This window comes from Mixophyes fleayi, chromosome 1 (genome assembly GCF_038048845.1).
Source record: "Mixophyes fleayi isolate aMixFle1 chromosome 1, aMixFle1.hap1, whole genome shotgun sequence".
Classification (NCBI taxonomy): domain Eukaryota; kingdom Metazoa; phylum Chordata; class Amphibia; order Anura; family Limnodynastidae; genus Mixophyes; species Mixophyes fleayi.
The window spans coordinates 350664690-350677896 of record NC_134402.1 but is presented as its reverse complement, the minus strand read 5'-3'; the positions used below and the strand labels follow the sequence as shown (position 1 = coordinate 350677896).

The 13207-nt window shown below is 37.3% G+C and overlaps 1 protein-coding gene across 1 annotated transcript in view; it reads left to right on the top strand.

The window, feature by feature from the left end:
- TMEM132C (transmembrane protein 132C) overlaps positions 1-13207 on the top strand; it is a 428959-nt gene that overhangs the window by 219706 nt on the left and 196046 nt on the right. The window contains exon 3 of the mRNA XM_075176818.1: positions 9342-9488. Within this exon, the coding sequence (XP_075032919.1) occupies positions 9342-9488 (147 nt within the window). The remainder of the gene's footprint in view (positions 1-9341; positions 9489-13207) is intronic.

Below are 13207 nucleotides of genomic sequence, written 5' to 3'. Positions count from 1 at the left end.
TGCTGCAATCTCCTACATGCTGTTGCCGAATGCCGGAAATGTCCAGATATTTTACAGGCCACAGACAGCATCTCTTTCACGTCTTGTTATCTTTTAAAAGGCTCTGCACCACCAAGCTTATTGTGTGAGCAAAACAGGGAATGTGATGGAATTCACCCAGCTGTAATGCTCTCACAATGCTCTCACAAAATTGGTGGCGTTATCAGAAATTACATATCCTGACGAGAGTCTAAGCGGGATAAGCCATGTTGCAATGACATCCCTTAGTTTTTGTAACAGATTATCAGCTGTATGCCTCTTAGTGAACCCGTGATACACAGAGTAGCCTGCCTCTGACAAATGTGACATTCTTGAGTACATGCTACTGCTGTTCCTGCTGGTGAAGGCGAATCACCAACCCAGTGGGATGCCACAGTCATATTATTAGATTGCCCAGTTCCGCTTGTCAACATATCTGTGGTTAAGTGTACAATGGGTAGAATGACATTTTGTAGCCCAATAATTACATTTTTACGAACTTTCTGGTAGAGGTGAGGAATAGCTTTTCTAGTAAAATGGTGTTGTGATGGAATTTGGTAACAGGGACACAAAACCTCAAGTAACTGTGTAAAACCAGCTTCATTAATGGTGGATTTTGGACGCAGATCTAATACTATCATAGACGCCATGGCGTCTGTGATCCCATTTGCGACTGGGTGACAGCTTTCATACTTCCTTCCTCTTGCAAACAATTGTTTAACAGTCAATTGTTATTAGTAGTCTTTTTCTTGGTCTGCTTCTGAGATGAAGATCCACCCCCAGCAGCAGCAGCAGTGGGACTATTGCTCAAGAATTCTTCTGAGGAATCCAGGATAGTGCAGGAGTCATCTAGCCTTAGCAACTTGGATGCAGGACTAACTCAGATCGCTACTGAGGATATTGATGAGGTGTTGTGGGTGTAGATTGCAGGTCCTGGGATCTAGTTGACAGAAGGGACCTATATGATGCTGGACTGCTGGTTGTAATTTTTTTTAGCATATGTTTCCAATGTTCCCAACAGCTTGCCATGAACTCGCTTCAAATGGCGTAACATAGATGAGGTTCCTAGATGGTTAAGGTCCACACCTCTACTGACTGTGGCTTTATAAATGCTACAAATGGCTAGACAACTGTTGTCAGGATTTGGGTAAAAATATTCCAATGTTATATAAGGTACCAGCTACATCGCAATATAAATGCAGATATATGTATACAAAGCAAAAAGACAGTTCTTTTTAGCTCTTATCCTAAACACTACATATCTCTGTGTTTCATGTTTTGATAAAAACATTTAATCTTGCATCCCAGCGTCGTTCATTTTGCTAGATACACACAGATATGCAGTAAGGATAAATGCTGACAACATCTTTTTATTTAGTATACATTGATTAGTTTATATGTATTGTTTGCAATATAGATTCTCTGATGTAATCGCTGTTGTTCCAAAGCACATAGATTTTATTCACAATTTTTTAAAAGGCAGAGTTTGGCATTCATACGGTTGTGTCTGTTGGCACCAACAGAAGCTTCTATCAGAAACCTCTGGTTTCCAAAGCCAGAGATGAACAATTTATAAACTGCACAGTTGTAAAAAGCAGTGACATCACAAAGATACACAGTTACAGTATTATTGTCCACATTCATAGGTCGAAGGGTTTTGGCCTCCCAAGAACTCAATGTTTTATTGGATGCTTCCTCTGGTCATTGTTCCTTGAGATTGCTAGGTGTCCTCCTTCAAATTCCCGACTCTAGACCTGTAGAAACTGGTTTCTTTATTATCCCTGTGAACTGGCTATTTGGTGTATGAAAAGTGATAATATTTATAACTAGCGTTCACAAGGTGCCAACGCTACATAAATAACACCAGAAATGTTCTCTTGCAATTGTGAACAAAATGATACCAAACTGTATGTAATTTAGATGTATGAAACATTAATTAGCCTCTTTACTACTTTATATTTTTATATTACAAGATAGAAAATACATGAAACATATTTAAATGTTGTGATAATTCTGTTCTGTATTAATTGCATCACAACTGATTGTAGTGTAGATAAATGATTAATTACCACCTTTGTCCAATTATTAAACTTTAACAACTTCGATGGGTATTTTTATTGCCATGCAGCTGGTACCATATATAATATGGGATATACCCCATATATAAAATGGGATATACCAAGTGCAGGCTTATTTCGTCTCTGGTTTTGTCTCAAAATATTGCCTTATGTTGTCTTAGCAGCTGTCTGTCAAGCCTATTTAAAGCACATTTGGGTGTGGTTTACAAGCCAGGCCTTGCTAGATGTAAGCCCCTATACCTGGGAGGTGAGTGCATCTGATTTTAACTGCATGTTAATGGTGTTTGAAACATTTAGGTCAGTGTAGGACCTGTATAGAATGAGGTGTCCTTGATGCTGGGATGCAGGCTTAAATGTTTTGATCAAAACATGAACTAGGGACTCACAATTTTGTCTAAGAACACAAATAAATAAAGAATGGTAGCAAAACATCCTCCAAGAGCAACTTCTCCCAAACCATCCAAGAACAGTTTGGTGACAAACAATGCCTTTTCCAGCATGATGGAGCACCTTGCCATAAGGCAAAAGTGATAACTAAGTGGCTTGGGAATCAAAACATCGAAATGTTGGGTCCATGGCCAAGAAACTCCCCAGACTTTAATCCCATTGAGAACTTGTGGTTAATCCCCAAGAGGCGGGTGAACAAAAAAACCCCCACAAATTCTGACAAACTCCAAGCATTGATGAGGCGAGAATGGACAGCCATCAGTCAGTATGTGGGCCAGAAGTTGACTGGCAGCATGCAGGGCGAATTGCAGAGGTCTTCAAAAAGAAGTGTTAACACTGCAAATATTAACTCTTTGCATAAACTTAATGTAATTGTCAATAAAAGCCTTTGACATTGATAAAATGCTTGTAATTTTACTTCAGTATACCATAGCAACATCTGACAAAAAGGTCTAAAAACACTGAAGCAGCAAACCTTGTGGAAACCAATACGTGTTATTGTCAAAACTTTTGGCCATGACTGTATATGGGCATTTATATTGCCATGCAGTTGGTATCCTACATAAAATGGGATATACCGAGCGCAGGCTTATTTCTTTTCTCGCACTTTTTAATTGGTTGCTGTGGGTACCTTTTTCTGAGCACCAGTTTGTCCCCGAAAACTTTTGCTTTATTTTTGTTTAACCAAACATAAATGTAAAATTGTCCTTTCACTTAATAGACATGTAGAGCAGCTGTAAATGGGAAGCTTTTAATTTAATTAATTTTATTTTGTTATGTTTCCAACTATATTCACCAGATATCATGAATATAATTATTGCATCTTTGGCAATATTAAAATTCACTTCCCATTGATGCTATTCAATCGAGCACCTGTCACTCGATGTGTTACTTATGATGTCTGCTTCTAACTGCACGACCATGGTGGAGCAGAAATTGTTAACACCTAGAATGGAGAATGGCTGATCAGGCACATATTCCTCGGTACACAGGATTCCCAACCACCCCATATATAAGACAAATATGCCCCACCTGTACTTCCAATCAATACATTTTAACATGAAGAGCATACAGAAAAATAATGGATAGTGAGAACTAGTCCATTGCATACATAAAATAAAAAACACAATACTGTAATATTATTTCTGAAAAATAGGGATACTTTTAAAAATTGGAATGGGCTATTGATTTACTGTTAAATTTATGCCCCCTGTTTATTAATATGCATCAATAACACAGATTTTCTATCAGTGCTTAGTGCCGCAAAAAAATTGTCATTTCCATAATTTATTATTTGAGACTGGCCGTACTGGCTGGCAGCACTAACAGTAGTGTTGGCGGATCTGCACTTGTGTGACTTGGACTTTCAGTTCAACTTGTAAAAAAAAAATATAAAACAATTACCTACATAAATAAATAAAGCATTCAACATAACATATCTGGTTATTGCCATCCATGTCCCCCTGGCAATGGGGAAGCCTTCACTGAAGAAAAGCAGAAGCAGAAGCCCTATCTCTGGTGAAACCATACTCCCTACTTCTAAGTAAAATTCATTTTAAATACACCATTTCTTTCTGATAATATTCATGTATTATTGTTCTGTTTGAAATGTAATGAATGCTTGATAGGGAAGTAGATAGTTTAGCATTTTTTTGGTAAATCTACTCATTCTAAAATTTTTCCACTGGCATAAGATGGCACATGGTTGGTCCGGCATGGACAGTCTTCTATTCAAGTTTCGGATAGTCTAAATATAGGGAAAAAAAACAATCATTGCGCCAGGATGAGCTTAAGGCATTAATAGGAAACAAAACCGTGTTGTCTAATTGAAATTTTGTTTAAAGCACTGTTTCCAGCCATGCAGCTCCAGCCTATAAATCTGAGACAAAATAAACGAGCAGATGGAAAATACCAGCTGTGTCACATCCAAATATATTATTCCAGTTTAAGAGTAGTACAAACTAAAATATGCCATGCTTTATACAGCAGAACCTCATCACCACTTAAAAATAAACATTCTGGTATCCAAAGGGTGCCCAGCAGTTCATATGACCCTGGCAACATCTTAGTGTTTTACAAGTAGTTACATTCTGTGACATTCAAAATAAAATGCACAAGTACATTTAGGGGCATATTCAATTCTTAAAAAGTTCCGCGGCGTAAAAACTTTTAAAGTTAATACGATAAAATCTAGCTGGATTTCAGCTCGCGGCTCAGGGAGCTACGAGCTGAAATCCAGCGAGTAAATTACCGTATTAACTGTTTTTCTGCGCACGATTACCGTAATAACGGTAATTGTGCGCTGACCGCTAGATTTTTGTGACCCCGCCGACAATTGAATATGCCCCTTAGTGCACTGCATTATTCCTTCTCCAGTTTCTGACAGTATTTCATCACTCTGGCTACTTAGATTGGTTTATTCTACTGCGTGTTTTTAACTTCATTGTTGTTTTCCCACCTAAACTTTGCTTGCTCTGTGTTTATTTTGCCTCTTGTGCTTATTGCTTTCTGTGCTCTGTGTCCTTTCCTGCATTTTTTTCTTGGCTTTCTCTCATATTTACTAATTTGCCTTTGAACAAGATATATTTTATAGCAAAAGGAACATTTTAGGCAAAGTATGCATTCCTCTCAACTGTAAGCAATCAAGGTCCCACCTCTTGACTTTTTATTATTTCAATATTATTTATACAGCACCAACATGTTTTGCAAATATGGGGCACTTCCTCCCTACTCTCTAAATCTTATTGATACGCACCTTGGCATGCCCCTTGATCTGCTATGGCCAGACCATCATTTTACATCTTTGCAAATTCAAGGTACTGTGCAGTGTGCATTGGATGTGCTTTGAATATGACCTTCACTGTTATACAGATATTATTTACAGGAGCTTATATATAAGAAGTTTTGGAAAAATAAGCTCCTATAACAGTGATACTGTTGTTCGTAAAACTAAAGTGGGACTAAACTGGCACTTCCTAATGAATAAACAATGGAGGAAGCACTGGACTATCATCATCATCATCTATTTATATAGCGCCACTGATTCCTCAGCGCTGTATAGAGAACTCAATCACATCAGTCTCTACCCTATTGGAGCTTACATTCTAAATTATCTAACATACATACACACACAGAAGCATGATAGCAGCCAATTAACCTACCAGTATGTTTTTGGATTATGCGAGGAACCCAGAGCACCCAGAGGAAACCCACACAAACACGTGGGGGAGAACATACAAACTACAGACAGATAACACCATGGTCGGAAATCGAACTTATAAACCAAGCGCTGTAAGGCAAAAGTGCTAACCACTAAGCTAGCATGCTGCCCGGGCTATGTTAGGAACAAATATTTCAATAAACCAAACTTTTAAACCTGTGATTATCCCTGGAAATGAGGTACAGATGGTAACAATGCCATAACAATGGGAGAGGCACCAATGGCCAAAATGGGATTAATTAAACTGCACTGGCAAACAAATCTTACTAGGCCTCCACATGTGTGGATGAGCAGAAAATAAAGAAAGTTTTTTGCAGCCTAATTATTTAATAGAAGACAGCATCATTCATTGAGCAACTCACAACTGTTTCTATGTATTGTCACCAGGGCCATTCTAGTACATTAATAAGATAGAAGTGACTGAATGCATTACATGTGTTGGCTGCAGCTCACAATTATTTTATTAAAGACAGGGCTGGGAGACTAAGAGATTCCGAACAGCCCATTTTGACAAGGATTGGAAGCCCTGACCAGACCACTAATAATCTCATATTGCCAGCCTAGGCCTGGAGAGTCCACTATATTGGAGGCTATTTGAATTTCTGGAATAGTAGTCTAAATGACACTCTGCTGAAACATTCCAATAATTATTTATTCAGCCAATCATAATACAGTTTAACTCCTATATTTTTCATTTTGCATGGGGCAAAGTTGTTCTAGGCAAGTGTAAAATTAGCCGAAAGTCTGAGGGGCAAATATATTATAATTCTACATTTTTTTCCCCCTGTAAAGTAGCATCTCTTATCACCTTATCATCTTGTCACATATTATATCATCTCTTTTTATAGCAATAAAAGATGCATTTTCTGACCAATTTATCATTAGTCATGCTGGACAGCGCCTCGGATAATAGGTTGTCTCGTCTATGACTCTACACTGAATTATTAGTTGTCGCCACTTGCTGATCACAGCAGAAAAATACAGCATCCGGGTTCTATCCGCAGGTGAACTAGTGTGTCCCTTATAACTAAAGGAAAAAATAAATGTCATGTATCCAGTCTTGTATACTGTAGGTACAGTGTTTTGGAACTATTGCTATTTTTGCCAACCCCACGCTCCCCACGTAAGAAAATCAACCTAAAGTGAGATCCTCTCCAATGTCCATTCCTTATCAGTTACTTATACAGATGGTTCTATGAAATCACGAAAAAGGAATACCTTAGGTACATAGATGAAATACACTTTTCAATGTGGTGGCTAATGGGATCAAATCGAAAGTAGCCATTCTCCTTTTATAGATCAGCTGATCTATTATCTATATCACCTAATGCATCTGAGGTTACAAGTAATTAAACAGAAAGTGGTGTGAGTCATACAACAGTCTACAGTAATAGTGTATTCATTTTTTAAGTTGTATAATTAAACTCTTTTCTGTGAGAATAACACTTATATTCTGAAATTTCAGCAAATACACTAGTGATATCCAAATTCTCCAAAATGCTACTCACAAAGAAACAACATAAGGAAGCTTTTTGCAGCTTGATAAATAGCCTCATTTTGCAGTTCCCATAAATATCTATGGGGGCAACAGTATTATGTGTTGAGTTGGTGAATGCCACTGAAATATGTAATATCTGCAATCTTATTCCTTTGATAAGTCATACCAAAACTTTTGCAAAAAGTGCAAGAGTTGCGGCTTAAGAGAGTTTGATAAATAAGTCTCCCAATCTCTTAAAAATCCGCTTCCTAAAGTAAATGACCAGTGAAATTGTCATGTAACGGCATTTAGTACCTGGAGGTGTCCAACTGATCCTGCTGCAGTGGGGTTGGTTCGCTTACAACTGGATGCTTCTAATAGAGAGGGATCAACAGTGTACTTGGAGTTTTCAAGGATTGTCATGGCTACTGGGCCTGGGTAATAAGGAAATGGTACCCAAGAGTTGACAGCCTTGTCATGCATAGGGTAGATTGGGACTTTTATGTGACTGGCAGCTGGACCACATAGGTATTGTTGTATTACCCAGACTGCAGGAGAGCTGGCAATGGTAACAGATTTTGTGCCATGCCAAATGATAATTTCACCTTGCTTTTCAAATATTAGTGGAGCCCTTAAAATGTTTTCATGCTGAACATGTAATTGCAGTCATACCTATACAAATACATCTATACAATTGCAAAATGATGAACTCCATACTGAACAGCAGCATTACTGGTTTCAAAAATTGGCATTTACCATCAGTGATAGATGTCATGCTCTTACGTATACCTGCATGAAGGAGAGATACATCTCTATAAGAATTTAAATTAGTTCTCACTTAGGAGTATATGAACTCAGGCAAATGCAGAGGGACAAAGTGGCGCATTTCCATATTTCCCCTCTCTGTCGCTTTTACTCGGACATCCGCCAGGGTGGAGCAACAAGAGCTGAGATTTATTGATACCACTTCCCTCCTCTGTTTGGCAGAATCCTCTGCCACATCAGGGGTCAGCACTGCTCTGTTTTTGTAGCAGAGCTACATTCTAGTTAAGAAAGAATTCTTACATTTGGTGCCACTTTGCTCCAAAAACAGAGCATTGTAGCAGTTGTGTCGCTTTCTATTGATCAGTAGATAGAGCCCTTAGTAAGTATAGCATATGGGAAGTGTTGAAATAAACTGGTCCCAAGTTTGCCTAGGTCATACAATTCATGAACTCGCTAAAAGTAAGTATTACACAGCTTTGAAATTCATGTAAATAAATTTACTTTACTCCAAATACCGGATAAGTTATTGTAGCCCCAGTAATGATCAATTCTTTATATTCTTTTTTTATAAGTTGTGTATTATACATGGGAGAAGGTCAAACATTTTAGACCTTGAGCTGTTCTGAGTGCATCAATGTAAATTCAAAGGATTTGCATTGTTTTACATAGACTGTTGTCCACCAAGGGCTACCCAAATAATTTTTTATGCTTAAAGCAAATAGTTAATATGTATGTGGTTGGTCGAGTGCAGTAAGGGAACCAATGTTTTCATCAAAATAGACTCTGCACCTATCGGGAGATATAATTTAATGCACCTGATGCTTATCCATATAAAATATTTATATATTGTTTTGGATGTCTTGTGTTCCAGCATGTTACATGGTATGCGTACTAATCGCAGATGAGTTTAGATGCAATGACTGTAATAATGGCAAATCTGCAAGTAACTGGAAAAACAGTGTTGTTTTTTTTTTTTGTAATAATGAAGTATTTCTCCCAGGGGAAGTCTGTGTACATAAATGTGCATTATTTGGATACACATAAATAATCTACAGTATGTATTCAATATTTCATGATACTCTGTGTGGATGCTTCCTATCCATATATACATTCTTTGTTGTAACATAAAAAGTTTCAAAATACCAAAATGATTTTGAAAACAGTAAATTACTTTTTTTCTTCTTGGTGGATGAAAAATTATTCTGGGATTATAAAACGGTGAATCCATCCACATATCATTGGTCCTATGACTAGCATGTATTAAATAAGTTGAGATGGCCTTCCGAGTTATGACTGCCAAAAATAAATCATTGTAATGTTGTATCTGTCGACACAGGGCCAAGGTGAAGAAAGGTGTTAACATTCTGAATGTGAAGATCAGTGATGTGCGGCATTGGGATGTTAAGCAAGAATTGGGGAATGGTGGCAAACATTCTACCACAACAGTTACCTGTCAGAGAATTGGACCAAGCCCCCGGAACAGGTACAATTCCATTACTTACGTGCACCAATAGCCTGGAGTAATAAAATACCTTTTGTTAATGGTAATTCCATCTGTTTATAGCCAACTGTATATTTATTTCCAGTGTAGGATAAAATTAATTGGCTCCTGTTGCTCTTGACCGTACATTTTTGCAATGTTAATTTTGTTACCCTCTACATCTGTGTCTTTCTTTTTATACCATCTGGTTCCTGTGGAGCCAGGATTCTTTCATTCAGATTTTTTTGCTTCATGCTTCAAGATGACAACATAACTGTCTCTAATGTATTATAACTACCTTGCCAAATGTCTCAGCTGATCCCAAAGAATCTCTAACATTATCACTGTGACTTAAAATATGAAACTATTTAACAGACATGAATATGGCTTTGACCAACACTAGATCAATTGACCATCGCTTGACAAATACATAAGCAAACCGAGGGGGTTTCCTAGTGCCTGGAAACCCCCTCCAAGCCTGGGGCACTGTATAATTGAGGTGGCTGGGAGAGCTGCATGCACCTAACAGTAGTGCACGCAGCATTGCCCTGTATATTATGGGGATAGGAAGAGTTGGAGAGCAGCCAAGCACTGTTTAAATTATTGCCACGCCCCATGCATGCTGGTCACACCCACTGGTGGCCTGGTGTGGAAACCCCCCTCTACAAATCCTGCGTTTGCCCCTGCAATAGGTGAGGTTACTAATAAAAAAATGCAACTTGTAATAGAGATTTCTGGTCACCTGGGTTTAATGGACAGAAACTATAGAGATGAGTTGAAATTTGTAAGGTGCTGTGTGATGTTTCAAGGACAGGGGGAAATTAGGGTACCATGATTCTTTAGCTTACTACTTACATGCCAACCACTTTTAAAATTCTTCCAAAAAATCCAGTATCACTACAGCCATTAACCTGAGCTGACTGTCAATGTGAAACAAGTTTAATACATTTCACTATCAGTGGATGAAGCTAGACATGAGGTATGCAGGGCTACGGTGGCTTTGGTCCTGCAGTCATATAGACATGTGTTTAAATGCTTACTTTCAAACCTAGACCTGGAAAGACCTCATAGAATGCAAAATTATTCACAAATATTGCAAAACACGATGTGTACATATTAAGCTGTAAACATCTGATTATTTTATGATCTATAATACACATGAGTATTTGAGGTCGGAGCCAAAAAAGGAGTAGCTTTGCACCTTGGCTAAACCATGTTACATTGGAGGGGTGGCAAATTTAAAAGATTTATAGTTGGGGTAGAGCATGTCCTAGATCAACTTTAAATTTCAATGTGAAAATAAAGCTATCAAGTATTTGTATGTAACATTTTAAAAAGCCATTAATTTGCTTATGTGCAGAATAATAAATTACTTTGCACCCCTTGCATTGTAACATGGTTTGTCCAGGAGCAAATTTACTCCTTTTTTTGCTTTACTTTTCTTAATGCCCAATGTGTATAATCTATTTTCACTATTCAGTCCCTTGGAGTAGGTATTCTGGTGGGCCCCATTAGGTATTAAATTAACATAACGAATGAACAAAGACTACTTTGTATCCCCTCATGCTCCTTATAAGAGTATCAGATTTTTATTACAAACATAATACTGTTTTACAGGATGTAATGCGATGCCTATAATAGAGTGAAGGCTAATACAATTCACAATTTATAAATACTTTAGGGAGATAAAATGGTATCTGGGTAAATGGCAATAAATCTGATAGACACAAGGTGTACCGCTGGTAGGAAAAATAATTATAGACATATACTGTAGTTCCATTAAGAACACTATTTCTGTATTTCTAAGAATTTGCTCTAAGTGTAGTAAACACAAATATTTTATTTTGTATACAGTTATATCACATTTTTCCATGGTTCTTGATTATTCTAACGCTTGGGAAAAAAAATTGCAATTATGAAAACAACGATTTTGTGTGTATGTGAACAACAAAGGCATTAAGGGTACTTAAGATGTTCATACTGAGAGCACAGCCCCCAGGAGATAAGGTGTAATGTTCCCCAATTTTTAGCAACCAATATAGCACTGTGCAATCACAGCAGCATTTACATAATGTCTAATTAACCCATGAAAAATGGTAAGCACTGATTATGCAAATTAGAGCTAATGTTCTAATTACCGTCAACATTAGCCCATTTAAATGGTTCTCTTATTTTTACTAAGTAAAGTCGAGATTGTATTTCGTGTTCATTTATTTAGTGAATTAGGGAAGGATTAGGCCGGTTAGGATAGTCTAACCACAGCACCCTAGGACCACAGGCAATTCTGGTTGATCACAAACATACTGTTCAGTTTAACAAATAACAAGGTTTCAGCTAATTAGTTAATACTAATTACATTTGATTTTTAACATGTTTCCCACTGGGACAAATTAATTTCTTGTGATGATGGAGAGTGAGGAAGGCATCTTTCACAATTACAAGCTATAGATCAGCTTGACATGTGGACACAGCTGCACAGTACAGTATTCTCTTTGTATTTATATTAGAAAAGTGATATTAAAATGTGGTAGTACTTTTTCCAAGTCTGAGCATCAGCACTGGGAACAAAAAAAAAATACATTATTTAATTACAATTTTATTAGCTTAAATAGTTAAAGTTCTAAACTGGTAGAATACTGCTCTGCTCACTTTATCCTTTACTCTGCAAACGGTTTTTTTTGTATTTGTGTGACTGTATTTACCTTTTGCAGTTATTCAGCAATTACTGGGATCTGCATGGTAAATACTTTTTTATGCAGCCCAAATCTCCCAGCCTCATCATACTGTGCATATTAGAGATACTGAACTATGCTGTGATATCACATATAGCACAGAATAATGAGGCAGGGAGGTATTAGCAACACACTTTAAATACGTAATAAATTAGTAGCCAACCATTGTTTATTCTCTGTGCACAAACATGTGGACGGTAGAATTAAGTTCACCCAATACAAGTTATCCATTATGAAGTCAGTTAATCCTAGAGATGCTCACTGACCCCCGTGTTTTGGTTTTGGATCTGGATTACCTTCAGGTTTTGGTTTTGGTTTTGCCAAAACCGCTCTTGCGTGTTTTTGTTTTGGTTTTGTTTTGCTTTTTTTGACAAAATGCTACTTGTTGGGCAAAAATCAGATAATTTAGCTATTATTTTGTACCTACATTATTATTAACCTCAATAACACAAATTTCCAGTCATTTCCAGGCAATTTCTAGCACCTCACAGGTCACAATATGATTTTCATATATTTTTGCCCAAAAGACTATGCCATAGCTCACCCCCAAATAGTTGCCAGTGTTCAGTGCTTCAACAAAAGTAATTGCTCTTGAATTTATTTTTTAAAGTCTCCACTCACATTGTATTGTACCCTAGCATTATTAATAGGCCTGGCAGTGTTCTTTAAAATGTACTGACGTTGTACTGTGCCATCGATATGGATTCACATCAGTCGAGAACAGACCAGGAGCACCAAGCAGCTGCTGGCACCAGTCCTGATGATAGGAATGCCTGTACGTCATCTGCTAAAGCCTATGTTAAAGACTGAGGTGCATAGTGTTTTTAAAGTGAGGGAAACTAAAATGTAAAAAAACACAAGTTTCCTTGGTAAATTAAGAAACACCTGTAATCAAGGCAAAGTTAAATGGAGTAGAGACTGATGTGAGCTAATATAACTTATAACTATATCTTATAACTATCTACCTAACTAACATAACTTATAACTATA